This window comes from Pomacea canaliculata, linkage group LG13 (genome assembly GCF_003073045.1).
Source record: "Pomacea canaliculata isolate SZHN2017 linkage group LG13, ASM307304v1, whole genome shotgun sequence".
Taxonomy (NCBI): Eukaryota; Metazoa; Mollusca; class Gastropoda; order Architaenioglossa; family Ampullariidae; genus Pomacea; species Pomacea canaliculata.
Window position 1 is genome coordinate 10,368,034 of NC_037602.1, and position 18,243 is coordinate 10,386,276.

The 18,243-nt window shown below is 38.8% G+C and overlaps 2 protein-coding genes across 2 annotated transcripts; both read left to right on the plus strand.

Annotated features, from left to right (window-relative positions):
• Positions 1-432: 432 nt before the first annotated feature.
• On the plus strand, positions 433-2,716 carry LOC112554410 (short-chain collagen C4-like). Its single transcript, XM_025222172.1, has 3 exons — positions 433-541; positions 1,028-1,090; positions 2,017-2,716. Exons 1-3 carry the CDS (start codon positions 433-435, stop codon positions 2,472-2,474), a joined length of 630 nt encoding a protein of 209 aa, XP_025077957.1. The 3' UTR covers positions 2,475-2,716.
• A 1,755-nt stretch (positions 2,717-4,471) lies between these two features.
• LOC112553833 (short-chain collagen C4-like) lies at positions 4,472-16,423 on the plus strand. Its single transcript, XM_025221297.1, has 3 exons — positions 4,472-4,565; positions 14,655-14,717; positions 15,732-16,423. Exons 1-3 carry the CDS (start codon positions 4,505-4,507, stop codon positions 16,187-16,189), a joined length of 582 nt encoding a protein of 193 aa, XP_025077082.1. The 5' UTR covers positions 4,472-4,504; the 3' UTR covers positions 16,190-16,423.
• Positions 16,424-18,243: the final 1,820 nt, after the last annotated feature.

The window sequence follows — 18,243 nt, forward strand, 5'->3', positions numbered from 1 at the left end:
TCTGCCTTTTGCGCTCTGTATTTCTTGCTGGTTAGCTGGTCACTGAAAATGCCCTCTCAAATGTACAGAGAAACTATAGCATGGTGGCCTAATTACAAGCAAAGGAAAAATGTCCTGCTAATGTCATTCCATGAAAATAATATTTTCCCCCACAAAAAAAAGAAAACAAAGCAGGCCATTTTGCGCCCTACCCTTCAGTGATTGGGACCTAGGCGACAACCTAGTTTGCCTGACGGTACAACCGGTCCTGTTGTCACACACTATAGGACAAAACGTTTTATTAATGATCTGATCAACAGGTCTGATGTGAAACAGCAGAGTGGTGTGTCTCTTTTATTGTAAAATAATTAATAACTGTGATACGAGACAACAGATGTTATTTTCATTGTCCTCTGTCTTCAGAAAATTGACTATATAAGTACAAGCAGGTCCATGTCTGTATCTGTATCGTCATCCACTGATTCAGAACCTGACGGCAGCCATGACACTTGTCCTCGCATCCTTGTGTGCGCCTCGCTTCTTCCAGCTTTGACTGCGGCAGGTAAGTAGAAGGTGCACCCAGGTAGGTGTACTTAGTCACATGGCACTTACGATGCACTTACAAGGACGAATTTCAGTCAGGAAAACTAATGTGCACATTTCTCTATGAACATGAGTTGTGATCTTTGGTGTCAAACTGTAGTTTCTCAATTGTTTCTGACAAACAAACAAACAAAAAATCGTAAAGGTAACCCCGGTCTGTTTGAGTGATGAAGGGGAAGTGTTAGATACCGCAAGTACTAAAAACGCTTTAAAAGAGTAGGCAAACATTCTCTTTGCTTAAAAACTACTAGTGAGGCCAGGTCTCATGACCTATATGTTTCAAAAGATATGGATAAATATTTAGAATTAAAGGCAAGCTTTTCAATTTTACATTTTGTATTTCACGTTCCTTTGTGTTTCCTCAACTTTAATTTACTGGATTCACTAATTCACAGGTAGAAAAGACAATCATGCTGCTTACCTTTAAAACCTGTTTTTAATGCAGGTACCGTTTACACTCGTTGGGGAAGCAAGGGGTGTGCTTCTGCAGGAGCTACGGTGTATTCAGGTAAAGAAACGTTGCACCGATGAAACAAAATAAAAATGTTTCTTTCTCAAAAACTTTTAACATTGAGAAGTCGTAGTAGTTTGACAAAATGTTTATACAGAAGTTACTTTTCTTGCTACAGAAATTTTCAGCTCAAAGTCATGTGTTATAACAATGTTTTATATCATTTTTTAATTTAAAGCAACGCATAATGCTTTTGGTACACGAATTAAATATGATATTGCAACGATACTGGACAGTATTACTATGTTTATGAATAGGTAGATAGATGTGAGATTTTCATTGTCAGTAACATAACTTATTAAAGTCATTGGTAAGGTTCTTATCAGGAGCAGTATTTACATATCTCAAATAAGATGCTCAGATACGAGCTAATAAGTCAGCAAAAAGTTTTAATAAAATCACTCCAGCCTAGTTTAATTAGTTTTTCATTTAGTTTTTACCATGTAGGCTGCTGTTTCTTTGTACATCTTTACATGAACAGTTATCATGTCTGAGGTTTTTTGTGTAACTTTGTTTTCATGGTGTATCCATCTCCCTCGAGGCATTAGACTATAAAGACTGAAGAAAAACAATTGCTCTGATAATTATTATCTTTGTATAGCTATAAACAGACACTTGTGGATGCATTACTGCTCTGACAAACGCTAAATGTCTCATAATTCTTGAGAAAGATATACATCACTTTAAATGATTCCTAAAAAATCGTTTACTTCATAAAGAAATAAAGTGTGGGTGCAAATCATGTTTGCAAATGTTGCCATTTCGCTGCATTGGCTTTTTAACTTGTAACTTCCACGCTCTCCGCAAAGTGTATGTAAAACAATGATCAAATCTTAGTTTTGATGAACTGTTGCCTACAACACCATAGGAAATAAACTTACGACAATGTCACAGTAACGTGTAAATATTCTGAAATCCAAAAGGTTATATGGGCGGAAGTTTTTACGCCCATCCCGGATCTGGAGCCAACTACCTGTGTCTACCACCCAATCCCGTTCCCACCAACATATCAAGACCTGCATACGTCTCCTCCGTGTACGGCACGGAATACGAAGTGTCGAACAGGCCAGAGAACGACCAGGATGCTCTGTGTGCCGTGTGCTTCGTCACAGACCGTATAGCCAACATCATGGTACCCGGCACCAACAAGTGTCCGTCTGGGTGGAGCTCCGAGTACACGGGTTTACTCATGAGCGGGTACGACGGACACGGCGGGTCAACGGAGTTCATCTGTGTGGACAGCAAACTGGAAGGCCGCATCGCCTCCAATGCTAACGAGAACGGCAGGCTGCTGTACGTGGTGGCCAGCATCTGTGGCAGTCTACCCTGTCCTCCTTACCAGAACAACAACATCCTGCAATGCGTTGTTTGCACCAAGTGAGAGTCCATCGTTCTGTCCCAGGAATCAAAGAAGAAGACTTCTTCAATGCGCTCTCGTCCGACGTAATAGTATGAAAGATTAATTATAACTTTCACCTGGAAGTTTAAGCCTTTTTTGTAAAGTTAGGGTTTAGAAAAAGCATATAAAATCTTTAGTATAAGAAGAATTATTTCAATTGTGCTTGGGGCTATACCGTCGATGTATACCGTCTTTTCTGCAAATATAACATTTTTTCTCACAGATTTGGATTGTTCTCTATCTGTGTGTGTGTTTTGTTTGTAAACTCAGAGAGGACGAATGTTCGATACTCATTTATCAATCAGGTACACGTCATAGCCATAAACTGGTGACAGACAGCTATTGCCTGTAGCTTTCATAATGAACGATATTTAATCACCGACTTCAAAAGCCGCCAGATATTAGAGGCTCCAATTTTGTTTCTTCTTTAGTTCGTCCTTTTTAGTGGAGCCTAAAATGCTGCTGGTTACTGGCCTCCACCAGGTGAAAATTCTACCCACTCTCACTGCACAAAGATCGCAGCGGTTCCGGCTGGTGCCAGGTGTCACACTTATCACACGCCCTTTGACTTCGTAAACAGAAAACAAGAAAAGACTGGAAAACTTAGTTTAATGTGTGTGTGCCGTCACAACCTCACCACTCAGGCTTGAAATATTTCTACGTGTTCTTTTCTTCAACACACAACAAACAAATAGCAAAAATCTTCCCTTAAAATTTTAGAAGCTGTTGCATCTTTCAATTCTATTTGAATGATGAGAGTGATGTCCCTTATCCTAAATGGCTAGAGAATATAAGATCTCTTTCCGTCGCTTTTCGTCTGTTCCTGTTAAACTGACTCAAACTTTTTGTGTAATGTTGATCAGTGCATCTATAAGCGATTTCATATATTCCTGGATTTAATTTTGTGTCTGTGCCACTCTTCATCTTTTCTATATTATTTTCAACGAGATTAGAGCAAGAAAAACTATAATTATTGAAAATTATATCACATTATACACATTTTAGTTAGCTTTGTACCTCTGAAGTTCGCGCGTGTGTGTGTGTGCGTGAGCACGACCATTTTGTATATTCACTGTTTCGTAAAATTAGACAGAAGAACGCGTGTTCGATTCCTAATTTTCGTTGTTATTGTTTGTCTCTTTTGAACGACAACAAGAATACTCTATGGCCACAGACTGGTGACAGATGTGACAGACGTGACAGATGTGACAAATGGCATGGGAACGCTATTGTCTGTAACACGCATGTTGACGACATTTGATCACCCGCCACCAGATATTGGATGTCCTCTCTCTGTCCATTTTCATTCACTTTTTCGCTATATCTCCTATTCCATTCAATCGTCATCTCGTCTTTCTTCCTCCTTCCTCTTCCCACTCTATATGTATTTCTAGGTCAGCATTATTGTGACACGTAGAATAACAACATGTTTCCTTTAGTCCTGTCCTGTAGCAGGTAAGTAGTCCACCAGCCTCTTCCTCATCCACCGACACTCTCTACTGCCCCCGCCCCTCTATTGTCTCTATTGCATCCTCTACTTCCCTCTGGTTAGCTGGTCACTGACAATTCCCCCTCAAATGTACAAAGAAACTATAGCATGGTGGTCAAATTGCAAGCAGAGGAAAAATGTCCTGCTGATGTCATTCCATTAAAATTTATAATTTTTCCCAACATTATTCATCTTAAAAAATAACAGCAGGCAGTTTTTGCACCACCGTCCCCCGTGATTGCGCCCAATGCGATCTCCAAGTTTGGGTAACGGTACAACTGGTCCTGTTGTCACACACCATACACAAGGACAAAACCTTTTATTGATGATACGACTGATCACATGTCGGATGTGAATCAGCAGACTGATTTTTCTTCACTGGAAAATAATAATTACCCGTGATGCGAAACGACAGATGTTGTTTTCATTGTGCTCTGTCTTTAGACAGTTGACTATATAAGTACAGGCAGGTCCACGTCTGTATCTGTATCGTCATCCACTGATTCAGTACCTGACGGCAGCCATGACACTTGTCCTCAGCATCTTTGTGTGCGCCTTGCTTCTGCCAGCTTTGACTGCGGCAGGTAAGTAGAAAGTGCACCCAGGTATAAGTGCTTAGTTACACAGCACTTATATGGAAAGCTAATATGAGCATTTCTCTATCAACAGAAACTATTATCTAGGGCAGGGGTGGGCAATTATTTTTCCCAAGGGGCCGCATGAGAAATTGGGATGGTTTTAGAGGGCCGGACTAATATAGTTAACTCAGTTTTACCCAATACTGTATATATAGTATATATACGGGCGGGCGGGCCGGTCAGAGACAGGAGGCGGGCCGGCCTTTGCCCAGATCTGGTCTATAGAATGCTAGACTGCAAGCAATGATACAAGTTGTGGACTAATCAAGCATTTCTCACAAAAATAGGTTGCAATATTGTGTTATTATTGTTGTTTGCTCCACTTCTTTGGGGCAATGGCCCTCAAATCTCAAATAACCTATCCACCAATCAATCAATTAATAAATCAATCAATCGATTAAATACAAAACTAGGCGATACGCATAAAATACTAGAATATCTAGTGAATGTGTAATGTTGCACAGTGCAGTATGTTTGTTGGATACTTGTATTCTGAGAAGCAAACATCACGTGTTCATATTGTGGTTTCCTTTTTCTCCATGTTGCGTCATTTAAGAAAGCTTTCAGCGCTGAGTTGTTTTTAAGTTAAATCATATTGCTTCACACTTTCCTGTCAAACAATTTTTTTCTTTAATTTCAAAAAAATGTCGGATATGACAAGGAGAAGAGAATTGCATGTTTGCGCACTCGGTCTAGCGCAAACCAACATTCAACAAGAAAGATGGGGGAAAAATTCTCGGAAGCTATTAAAATGCAAACGTACCACATTTTTGTGCCTCAAGAACATGCCACTTTGAGATCACTCACAGTTCTCTATGGTGACAAGGGAGGAGACTGAGTCTGTTTAGAGTTGTCCTCCCCTTGCGCTTTTAACGAATCAATAATTTGGAAAAGACATAATCAAGGGGCGCTATCCAACAATTCACAAGCTCTTGCTCGCTAATCTGTCTCCACACCCCCCTCTCTTTATCTAACGGTCCAGCTTCACCATGGCTCATTTCGCTTGCAGACGTGAGGGATAATTGCGAACATGGTGTCGTCGTCCACTCTTTTGTTGAGAAACACAGAAATACAGCCCGGCGTTTGCATCTGGGGACAGAGCAGGAACATGATGTTGGTTTGAACTGAGCCGACGAGCCAGGGGGATGAGGGGAAGCTGAAGCTGGGGACAGCGATGAGGTTCTTGCAAATAATGCCAGAACAAATGAACGTGAACACTGGGACAGACTGTCACTTCGGGCATAAAGAGTCTCAGAGACAATGTTGCTGGGTGGGAAAATGTGTCTTTTACACAATGGCATTTTTCTCTTTTCGTTTAATGCGATATTCTACACCAAAATAAACCATAAAGGTAGTTATTGTGCACACCTTGGTGTTCATGCTGCATAATCAGGAAGAAAAGAGCTTAATAAGCTGTGACTAGGGTTACATAAGCTGTAACTAAAAGGGTGGACAAGTTTTGACAAATGAATTAATTGATGCAGCGTTAAGATTTCATGGGAGTAAGTGACTAAGTGAGTAATTCAAATAAAAAGGAGTCCGTGTGTCTGAAAGAGAAATATAGAAACAGTGAGTACAGGAATATGAATTATATGAACCATGCTTAGTAGTCAAGACAAGAATCCTAGAGACTGTAGATTTAGATTTACACGAGATTTTGTTGTATTCAAAAGTACTGAGCAGTGGGAATAATATAAAATATAAATAATAAATAATATAAAAGAAATAAAAGAATGAACACAGAAAGAAAGTTTTATTTGTAAGGTTCTACTTTCAAACTTGTAAAAAAAACTTGGCGAAACAAAGATTCGTAGGCGCAGGGAAACGATTCAAGGGAAGCAACCTCATTTAAGCGCTGAAGACGTACAGAGTGCTCTCAATATTCGAGTGCGTTGAGATTCCTAAGAGAGGCCCTACATATTTAAAAGTGTTGACTATCTCGATTACGTCTCCATAGATGTTTATTCCTTGTTACTCTCTGAGGAGCACAGGCCGCAGTCACCATAGATACTACTTTCGATTGCATGAGGTTTGTCCCAACATCGAATATCGTTTCTTTTGTCTTTGAGACTTTCAAGTTAAGGAAATGCTTGTTGTCTCAGTGTACAACGTCAAAAAAGGTCACAATAAAACAATAATGATTCCTGTCATCAAGAAATGGCGTTCATGTACTCATAGAGGCAACACTTATAACACACAACTCACAGATTGAATTCTCTGAAAGCTGGCCTGAGAGATATCGTAGTGAACGAGAAAAAATGCAGAAGAAATCAACAGGAAAGGAGGGGGAGAAGGAACAACAGACTTAGGGGAGGAAGTACAACAGCGTCAAGAGAGACGACGGATTTCTTTGTGTGTGAGAGAGAGAAAAAGATTTTTTTTTAACCCATCCATCAATACCGTTTCCACACATACAGAGAGAAATCCAGGGACGCAACTGTGATAATCACTTCTACGTTCACTACTGGGTTGTTTCCCTCTTTCCAGTTCTATTACTGCTGTGGTCATGGCCGTGTCTAGATGGGTCAGAGACATCAACACAAAAAAATGGAATTGTTTCATGGACGTTACATAAAATTTAACAAAAGAGCTAAGCCACCAATCTGTGTTTATTTCTTAGTAATTTGACAATTGCAGCATTTTTGCTTTTGCTCTCAAGCTTTATGGACGCAGCTACAAAATCTTGCCAGCTCCATGAAGGCCAACGATCCCTTGCCCCATCGGTTAACCCCAGGGAAGGGACAGCGAAAAATGTGCTACGATAGTCAAACCATCATCAATAAAGCCATAAAAAAAACTTCCACAGGCGCGTGTAACGTCTGCACATGATGCCAGTGTGCTAAGGGGAAAGAACTCATCAATAAGCTCGAACGACACCATTTGGACGGGGGCAGAGGTCAGGCTTTGGGGAGACAACTGCTGACGAAGGCCACAGACAGGGTGCAGTGGGGAGTAAACCACGCTCGAGCATTGCGTAGGCTGTCTCGTACATCTCTTTAAACGGTAGAAGAAAAAAAAAACTGCAATTGAGAGTTACTTAGCTTTTAACGGGAAGCAACTCGTGTACCCTTGCTCACCGAGTTTATTATTTATAGCCTCCCTTTTGTCTCATAAAAAAATAATACCAGACATTTCGACCATTTGCCAGCTCGACCACCGGCAGAGGTAGGGGGGAGGTAGGATTGGTGTTTTACGCCATGTCAGCAGCTGAGGCTTTATTATGGCAAGGCAGCCAGCCTTGTAAACAGATGCCAGGTGCAGAGAAAGAACAGCGTGCCGGAGACGAGAAATGAACTCAGGGCAGCCAACTTTTACTGTATTGGTGACAGGCGCCATCGGACCGCTCCACCACCGGCAGAGACGTTCACACTAATATGTGAAGTATCTGTAAGGTGACTTCCAAATGAAGACTCCATTATTGATCATTAATGTGGCAAATCAATCTTTTGTACATATATTCATTTCTTTTGTGTGCGTGTCGACAGCAAAAAGACGAAGGGAGGGAAATAGAATGTTTGTAAATGTGTTGGTGTGCTCAAAATCTACAAAAAAGCAACAAGAAAGTAAATCTAAAAGTAAATCTAAAGTAAATGTACGTGTGAATAAGTTCATTCTGTTGTTCAGATACAGGTATTCAAACATTAACACGCTCGAGTTTACTTTATGTTTATACTTGGAAACACTAAGTACGCTTGCCAGGTTCTCAAAGATTCCAGTCGTAACGATTTAAATATATAGGTTAATACATTATTCAGTATGTAATAACAGGGCTTATTCCAGAGCCCGATAAAGATTTTTTTCATATCATTTTCTTATTTATTAGCAATGCTTATAGTGTTGTTTCATGCATGGAAGAATTCTTTTGGTGTAGATAGAAACACACACGAACACCCCACCACACCCCACCCACTCCACACACACACCCAAGAATACGGGCACGAAATACACACGCGCGCGCGCACACACACACACATATGCACGCACGCACATGCACTCACCCGCGCACTGTAAAAAGGCTCACTATGGAAATGCAAGAACTTGGCTGCAGTGAAGACGATGGAACTGGGAAACACGCTGTGGCCGCCCATCCTCAAATACGGAGAGAGGAGGAATAGCGAGGGACGTGACTGGCGCGAAGAGAGTGATTGGAATAAGATATCTTGACCAGTACGATCCGCTGGGCTGATCCAGGATTATTTCTCTCAGCCTGACCCGCGTTGCAATGAAATGAGGCGATGAGCATTCGGAGACCGCGAAGGGCGGGCAGAGGTGGCCTTAGTGACAGTTCGGATCTCTCCACATCGCCTCTGTCTGCGTGAGCGAAAAAAACGATGTTGGAGAACTTGCTTAGCCTTTGACACAAACATACCATAGGTGAGCTCTGAGGCAGACATTTGTCTCACACACTGTGAAATGTTACTTTGGAAAAAAAAATTAAATAAACGAAAATATAAGGGAAAATACGAAAGTTTAGGAGATTGATGAGGTTTCAGAAATAAAGTTTAAAAAAAAAACTACTGGAATGGGAAAGTTCGAGCACAGTAATAGCGATAGACTAACAAGAAATATTGAGGCACGATGGACAACAGCCAAACCTTATAACACGACACAGGCAGGCTGGAGACAAAGACAAACATTAAAAGCACGAATCATGCAAGAAAAAGACAACAACCAAAATTTAAAACACTACCCAGGAAGGCAAGGGGAGACATGTGGGGAGGGAGAGGAGTAGTCTCATAGCCTGACTTGTAGGGGCAATGAGCTGTAAGTGGTTTACTGTGTCCAGGAGTTTGCTGGTGTTAACCTTTTTTGATAAATCAGGTCTGATGGGCAGTCACTGATAAATCAGGTGTTCATGTCTGGTGGGTAGTCACCCAATTGAAAGGACAGCCAAAGAGGCATTCGCATTTTTACTAAGTGAAAAGTATCATGAAGTTTTTCTTTCTTGGAGCATATTTTGCTATAATTTTTTTCCCTTCCGTTTCGCTCCTCTTTTTCTAACGTTCTCATCAGTTTCTTTTTACTGGTGAAAACATGAACAAATTTCTCTTTTTTTCTTATCACTGTCTTTCCTTCCTTGATTCCGAATCTTGTGGCTAGATTTACGTATTGCAGGACGCATTTTAATAAAATATTTCCTTTTTTACTTCCACCAACTATCTTTCCTCTTGTCTCATTTCATCTCTCCTTTATAGTTTTCTGGCCTGTTTTATTTTCTGTAAAAAATCTTTCTTCCTGTCTTCCTTCCGACTATCATTTCTTCCCACCCCTTTGCTTACTAAGCGTTTCAAGCTGATATTGTTTTTCACATTTACAAAGCAGAAGACTTTTTAAGTGATGCCCAACCTCCCACCTCTCATCCTGTATTTGCCTCACAAAGACCTGACTCATCCCCCACCTCGCCCAAATGGGGCGGCATCCTGATAATTAATACATTTCTGACATAAATAGAAAGTATACTGCTAAAGAAAATGGTCTTTTAAAAGAATGGCATATTTTGTGGGTTACCATTGTTTTTATTCAGCACACACACGGCAATCTACCTGAAAAGTCGAGGTGTGAGTCCCTATCTGCTCTGTGTACATAGGTCTGACCTACTGACTTGCGCTACCACCAGCAGCCAATCACAAAACAACAAACTTCGCTGTGGACACTTGAAATCTTCTGGTGTCCCTAGGGTAACGCAAAGGGACATTGAAAGATGAGTTATTCGCGCTTGATTGAAGAATCAAGAGACCGTGAAAAAAAGATGTCCTCGATGGACCCTCCCTTCCCTTTAAAGCCCTTATGTTTCACAGTTTCACCTGGAACAGCAACAACAACAGAAATGAGTTGCCTACAAGCATCACCATGCACAAAACTGTTTTGTAGAAGCAAATTTAGAAACGATTTTAAGAAATTGTTTTTACGCCGTTTACAAGAGTTTCACGGACGCTTTCGAATCGGTTTAAGAAATATTTTCTCGTCTAAATTTAAAACAGCTTCAAGCTGTTCCAAACTGGCTAAAACAGTTTTAAAAGCCATGACCGCAATTATCACAATCAGCATGGCTTAAGATAAGAACTCCAGGCGTTGACAAGCAAACGAAAGATCACAAAACAAACAAGAAATAAAACAAAGACGAATTGTTTCCGCTGTTTGGATTTGAACAAACTGATATAACAAGAATTATTTAAGAGATCGGTTTTCCCACTCTGTCGGAAAATTTATCCTTCGGTTGAATTTTCAGGGGTGGAGACATTTGTTACACTAGTGTGTGCTGGAGGAAGCGAAATTCCGGTTTAAACAGCTTTATCTCATTTAAAACTAAATGTTCTTAAATTGTTCCACGTTTTATAAAATTGTTTAACTAAATACATTCAGGACCTAAATATTCAAATAAAGGCCCAAGAGTGTATGCAGACCTCTATCTTGCGGAGACCTCAGTGGGAGAGCTGGGACCATTTGTTAAGTAGGTGCGATTTCTCTTTATAAACATGCCGTATTTCGACCTCTGTTCAATGATGTTGTAGGTTCATTGAGTATTTCACCAGGTTTTGTGAAATAGCATCTTGTATTGAGCTGTACCCAGTCATTGGAATATCCCACTAGACTTTCGTAGGAACTCACTGAATTCATCATTTTGTTATTTATTTGGTTTTTGGTAAGTTCTTCATTTGTTCCTTGACTGGATCCAGTCGTTTTGGGGTGGAGAGAGAGCACATGGGTAGACGCGACTGCTGACAAGGGTCCCACTCAGGCTGCCTTGAGAAATGGTGAGCAGGTCCTGCACAGGGCGACCAGTCCTCTCCCTCACGTTTGTCATCAGTTCTTCCTCACATCACCGTGGAGTCAACCTTCTTCAAAGGAGCCTTTATAGGACACAGTCTTCAACCTAGTGTTGTACAGGATCACGTGACCAGCTCAGTCCAGTTTACGCCGCTTGACTGTCTATTCTAGGGTGTCAAACTAGTTTCTCAATTGTTCCTGACAAACAGACAAACAAAATCGTAAAAGTAACTCCGGTCTCTGTTTTCAGTGAAGATGCCACAAGTACTAATAACTTTTCTCTTTGTTAAAAAAATACTAACAGGCCCAGGCCCTTATGTGACCTATCTGTATCAAAAGATATGGATGAGTATATATATATAGCTTTTCAGTTTTACCTTCTCTATTTCACGTTCGCTTGCGTTTCCTCCAACTTTAATTTACTGGATTCACTGCCCCTGAAGGCAATTACAAAGAAAACATAAACTCAATAAATCAATGGGTTTCTTCCCCTTACCTTAATATTGCCATTTGGAAAAAGGACAAACAAAACTGTTTTTACTTTAGTGAGTCAAAGTTACATACTCCCAGTCCTTTTGTAGAAACACTTGCATAAAACTGTAAGCCTCAGGTAAACTCTTTGGAAGCTATTCACAATAAGATGTGGTGCAGATGGAAAAATTGTTGTATTTTTTTCACCAGATTTCTGAAATTTTTATTGCTGCACGAAAATATTAGGGTAGGAAGTGCGGCAAGAGAATGTAATTTAATTTTCTGACAGTAATAAGGTGAAGTGAGTGCATGGTGAAATTTAGACACTTTCGTTTATGTTTTTGTTTTTTTTAAAATACTAGTTAAGAAATATTGATTATGCTAGAAAAGGCAATTTTTATTAAATATTTTTAGGTCCTATAAGAGATCCTAAAACAACTTGTTAAATTTTATCCACTTAAGACCCATTTACTACATGCCAACACATACATACAAACAAGAATGTGTACCTATTCAATGTTTTTGATTAATGTGATAAATTGGATTGACATGTTTCTTACTGCAGAGATTATTTTGTTACTCTTTTAATGCTAGTGCATATAGTGTGTTTTTTTAATAATGCAAACACTTTTGCGTATGTTTATATGCTTTCAAAGCTAATATAGAAAAATGTGTATTTTAGAAAAGGGTAACAAGAGATTCTAAAACAACTGGTTGATTATTACCTATTTAAGGCCTGCTTTGTTTGCTTTTCCACAATGTTAACACACACATACACTCACATAAACATGTGTTTCTATTCAGACAATTGGGATAAGGTAATGTTTTGTAGACAGATGTTTGTAGAGACATACAGATTCATAAGTTACAGTTACCACCAGGACACTTTTACTACCAGGACAGAAAAACTTGATCACCTCTCATAATGCAGCGGGTAGCTGAGTGGTTAGAGCTCTGGCATCCAAACTGAGAGTGCGCTGGTTTAATGATTATTAGAGCAGCAAACTTCCCTCAGTCAACCAAAGTGACTTCACAGAGGGTTGGGGATGGTAAGGCAGTGAGATAGAGGAGATGGACACCGCCTTTATGTAAAGCTGGCCCCAAGAAATATGAGGTCTCACTCCTCACCCCTTTCTGACCTGAAAAAGGTTAGGGGATGACCTTTAACTTTACCTTACATGGCAAAATAGTTGACTATTTTATGACACTCTGCCAGCTATATTATGAACTTCTTGATTATCCGTGTGTTTTTGTTTGTCTATGTATTTCCATTTTATCTGTTCATTTGATACCTAATACTTCCATATCAGCTTTTGTTCATCAAATAAAGGCACCTTTGTGGAAAGTTTGTATTAACTGCTGTGCTCTTTATTGTTATTTAAAGCTATTTAGCTGTAACATAAACCCTTGGCATTACTTGCAGAGGCAATTGATAATAACCCATTAAGTACCCATTTAGTGTTAGTGCTGCTTCTTGTTTTCTTCAAAATTACTTTACTATGGGCACAACCTCACAAAGTCTGTTGGTTTCAATGAATTGTCAGAGCCTAGGTGACATATAAAAAAGGTGACATGTATTTCACTATATGTGCTTTTTAATTTACCTTCAAAATGATTTCTGCAGAACGGGGATCTTCTTGCATTTTTCATTCATATACTTCTTTCTCATGTATGTTGGCCATCCTATTTAATAACAATTTCAAATGTTCAGTTTCAAAAGTTTATAGATACAATGGAGAAAATTACAATATAGCAGTCATAACATTATAAAAAGAAATTCTAATTTGTAATGTCTATGGACCAAACAATAATAATCCAAATTTCTACTGACAACTAGAAGAATGCAATGAGTTATAGGGGTCTTTGGAAAATTATTAAAAATTTCTAGGTAGACTATCATAATTATAAGCATAACAACAATATTAGAGGGTAAAGCAAATTGATAAGATGATAACAAAGTTGGACCTATTTAATACATGGCAAAATAAATCCAGAAGTACTACAATACACTTGGTGTAGGAAAAGGCCCCTCCAATAAAGTATATTAGACTTCTTTCTGATGTCAGACTTACTTTCAGATCTTGTTATGGATGCAAATATTAGCCCAGGATATTGAAATGACCATTCTTTGATCACTCGATGATTAAGTAACAAAGAAAAAGAAAGGAAAGGAAATTTCAGCTATGGATGCTACATTTATCACACATAAAGGATAAAAGTTATCCAACAAATTAAGTTAGTAGAGAAGTTATAGAGGACTACTAAGTCCTTCCATATGAAAGGAATAATTAAGGAAATATTCCTTTTATGAAATGACAATTTGTTGTGTCCAATCAGACCTTTCTCGAAACTATGCTAAGAAAAAGCAGAGCAAAACAATAGCTTATGCAAGTGAGAAAAGAACAAAAAATAAAGAAAAGGAAAATTATTAGGAAAAATAATTCCACAGTTGGAAGACAAAAGAAGGTTGAATGAAGAGAAGACAAATTAACTTGAAAAGAGTGAAGCTAAAGGTATTTATAAACATCATTATAAATTCATACGGTAAAGAAAATGGAAGGTGGACTGTGTTGCCCCTGTGCAAGGTGGATAGCAGAAGGAGAGAAAGTCAATATTACATCACTTTAAATGAAGCAGGTCAGGTTGTAAAAATTATGTCTGATGGTAAAAGCGATGGATTTACTGTGATAAACCTATTACTCTCTTAAATGTGATATATAAAATTGGAGCCGCATGCATGTCAAATAGAATGAAGAGACAATCATTCTGCTAACACTTAAACACTTTTTGTTCCAGGTACCGTTTACACACGTTGGGGAAACAGTGGGTGTGGTTCTGCAGCAGCGACGGTGTATTCAGGTAAACAAACATTGCACTGATGCAGACATCAAATGTTTCTTTGTCAAAGACTTTTCACATTGAGAAGTCATAATAGTTTGAAAAATGTTTATACAGAAGTAATATCGGTTATTTTTCTTGCTACAGAATTGTTTATTTCAAAGTCATGAGTTATAAAAATGTTTTATATCATTTTCTGAAATTTAAAGCATCGCATACTGCTCCTGGTACACTTTTAACCGAATTAAAGATGTTATTGCAACGATACTGGACAGTATGAGTATGTGAATGAATAGGTGGATAGATGGTAGATTTCGTTTTTAGTAACTTATGAATCCTTTACTCATTGTTTTACATTCTTGTTATTTGATTTATTTGATAGACTCACAATATTAAGTCGTCAAAACATTTCCATTCCCTAAAATCTCTTTTATATCATTGTGAATGTTCTTATAAGGAGCAATCTTTACCTATCCCAGAAAAGATGTTCAGGTATAAGCAAATATGTTAGCAAAAAGTTTAAATAATATCTCTCCAGCCTAGTGTAATTAGTTTTTCATTTAGTTTTTAGCGGGTAGGGTAATGTATATTTGTACATCTTTACATGAACAGTTATCTAGTCTGAGGTTTGTGTAACTTATTCTTAAAGTGTATCTATCTCCCTCAAGGCATTAGACTGTATAGATTGGAGAAAACTAATTTCTGTTATATAATCTATGTATCACAATAAACACACCTTTGTAGATGTATTACTGCTCTGAAAAACGGTAATTTTTTTACGATTCTTGAGAAAGAAATACATCGTTTTGAATGGTTCCTGACTATCGTTTACTGTAGAAGAATAAAGTGTGCATGCAAATTATGTTTGCAAAAGTTGGCATTCACTTTTTTTTTTTTTTGCTTTTTAACTTCTGACAAAGTGTGTGTAAAACAATGATCAAATCTTAGGTTTGATGAACTGCTGTCTAACAGACGATAGGAAATAAAACGTGCGATAATGTCACAGTAACGTGTAAATATTCTGTAATCCAAAAGGTTATATGGGGGGCAGTGTTTACACCTCGACCGGATCTGGAGGCAACTACCTGTGTCTACCACCCAATCCCGTAGCCACTGACGTAGCAAGACCTGCCTACGTCTCCTCTCTGTACGGCACGGAGTACGAAGTGACATCACGTGCAGAGAACGACTTTGATGCTCTGTGTGCCGTGTGCTTCATCAACAACCGTACAGCCAGCATCATGATACCCGGCACCAACAAGTGTCCGACTGGGTGGAGCTCCGAGTACACGGGGTTTCTAATGAGCGGGTACGACGGACACGCCGGGTCAACGGAGTTCATCTGTGTGGACAGCAAACTGGAAGGCCGCATCGCCTCAAGCGCTAACCAGAACGGCAGGCTGCTGTACCTGGTGGCTGGCATCTGTGGCAGTCTACCCTGTCCTCCTTACGTCAACAACAACATCCTGCAATGCGTTGTTTGCACCAAGTGAGAGTCCATCGTTCTGTCCAAGCAATCAAACAAGACCTCTTCAGTATATTCTCTTCCGAAGTAATAGTATGAAAGATCAATTATAACTTTCATATCGAAGTTTTTATTTATGTTTTGTTTGTTTGTAAGGTTAGCTTAAAATACCTTTGGTTTAGAAACAGCATAGAAAATTGTCTGTATCCGAAGACATTTTCAATTGTATGAAGTTTCACCGTCTGTGTATACCGTCTTTTCTGCAAATATAAAAAATTTTTTCTCATAGATTTGGATTGTTTTGTGTGTGTGTGTGGCTAACTCAGAGAGGACGGATGTTCGAAGCCCATCTATCATCAGCAACACATCATTGCCACAAACTGGTGACAGACCGCTGTTGTCAATAGCTCCCGTGATTAACGATATTTCATCACCGACTTTAAAAGCCCCCAGATTTGAGAGGCCATCTCTCCAAAGATTTTGTTTCTTCTTTCTCTTGTTCTTTTTAACTCCTACTCTTTCGAATCATCTCACCTTTCCTCTTAAGTCTTCTTCCTCTTTTAATGCATTTCTTTCGTTTCCTTATATTTGTTCGCTCTATCTCTTTTTGTCTTCCACTTTCCCTCCATCTCCCTTCTTACTTTTTTTCTCCTCTCACTCTCATTCCATAATTTCTATCGCTCAACCTCCTCCCTCTTACTTTCTCTCAGTCTTGTCGTCTATCTAGTAAGCTTTAGCGATGTTACCACGATCACCAAGGCATGAGTTATTGTGTCACGAAGTTACAAGGCCCCAAGATTTTGTAAAAGTAAAATCAGCCACCTGACTGCCATTTCTTTCCACCCTCTTATATCAGTTATATGTGCCCTTGCTTGTGTCTGTTGGGGTGAAGTATAAAGTAGGTGATTGTAAGGGGAAGAAGGTGTCGCACAAAAAAAAAAAGAAAAGGCTGAAAAAATTAGTTTTATATGTGCGCCGTCACAGCCTCACCACTTAGTCTCGTGATATTTCTACGAGTTCTTTCCTTCAACACACATTAAAAGATTTTTGAAAAACAAGAAACTATTATTATAGTAATTTGTGAATAAAAAATACAAAGTAACTATCACCTCTTTAGTAACAGCATTAACTTTTATCTCCATGCCCTGGACCAGACTACATGCTTGATCACATTTGTCATAAAGACTATAAAGACAAATAATAATTTGTAACAAATGTGACAGAAGGCATTGGAACGTTATTATCTGTAACACGTATGTTGATGACATTTGATCACACACTTGAAAAGCTGCCAGATATTGGATGTCGTCTCTCTGCCCATTTTGCTTTTTATCTCATTCATTTTTTCTCTTTATCTCATAGACTAGAAAACTTCTGGTTTAGTTACATTCTTTGTTTAGGCTCGCCGACACTTAATAATTTATTATTATTAAGTAACGCCATCAATACATATGTGGTCTGCAGCCTTGTCTATTGGATGGCATCTTCATTAAGTGAATAAATTTTTGCTTTAAAAAGTAATTGAGAGTATGATGTATTGTTATGGAAGCTCAACTGTCAATCTTCGTCAGAGTGGCTTAACTTTTACAGACAAAAACATGGTTCAGTAATGACAAGTCTTGCTAGAGCACCACACTAACGGTCACAAACTAGTTTCAGAGAGATGCACAATGTTAGTCTATCAGACCTGCGTTTACTGTGCACCAAGCTTTCTGTCACAGTTCACCCTGTGCGTAAATGAGCAAATACATAAGGGAGAAAACACGGGAACCTTTAGGTCTTGTTCGTCCAACGATTACTTCCCTTTAAAGGCTGAAAAAAGTTTCGTCGTGTTAAAACCACTCTATGTTTTGTTTACTTGAGCGCCATACTGACACTAGATTTGAAATGGATCTGTACTCAAACAACAACAAAAAAAAAAATGAGAAGAAAACAGTAGGTAATATTTAAATTCTAATGTAAATTCTAATAAAATATTATCTTGTTTGATACTTTATGCTTGTATATGTTGTGTAAATTTTTTTTCTTAATTTCTGACTTTTGACCTTCCACCCGGGTTGTGAATTCTCTGCCCGATACAGT

What these genes read in the sequence shown, in the direction of transcription:
- LOC112554410 (XM_025222172.1), top strand. Translation starts at nt 433, where the DNA reads ATGTCTGTATCTGTATCGTCATCCACTGATTCAGAACCTGACGGCAGC. An exon ending in TCCAGCTTTGACTGCGGCAG is followed by an intron (nt 542 to 1,027) that starts GTAAGTAGAAGG and finishes TTTTTAATGCAG; the next exon opens with GTACCGTTTACACTCGTTGG. An exon ending in AGGAGCTACGGTGTATTCAG is followed by an intron (nt 1,091 to 2,016) that starts GTAAAGAAACGT and finishes GAAATCCAAAAG; the next exon opens with GTTATATGGGCGGAAGTTTT.
- LOC112553833 (XM_025221297.1), top strand. Translation starts at nt 4,505, where the DNA reads ATGACACTTGTCCTCAGCATCTTTGTGTGCGCCTTGCTTCTGCCAGCT. An exon ending in GCCAGCTTTGACTGCGGCAG is followed by an intron (nt 4,566 to 14,654) that starts GTAAGTAGAAAG and finishes TTTTTGTTCCAG; the next exon opens with GTACCGTTTACACACGTTGG. An exon ending in AGCAGCGACGGTGTATTCAG is followed by an intron (nt 14,718 to 15,731) that starts GTAAACAAACAT and finishes GTAATCCAAAAG; the next exon opens with GTTATATGGGGGGCAGTGTT.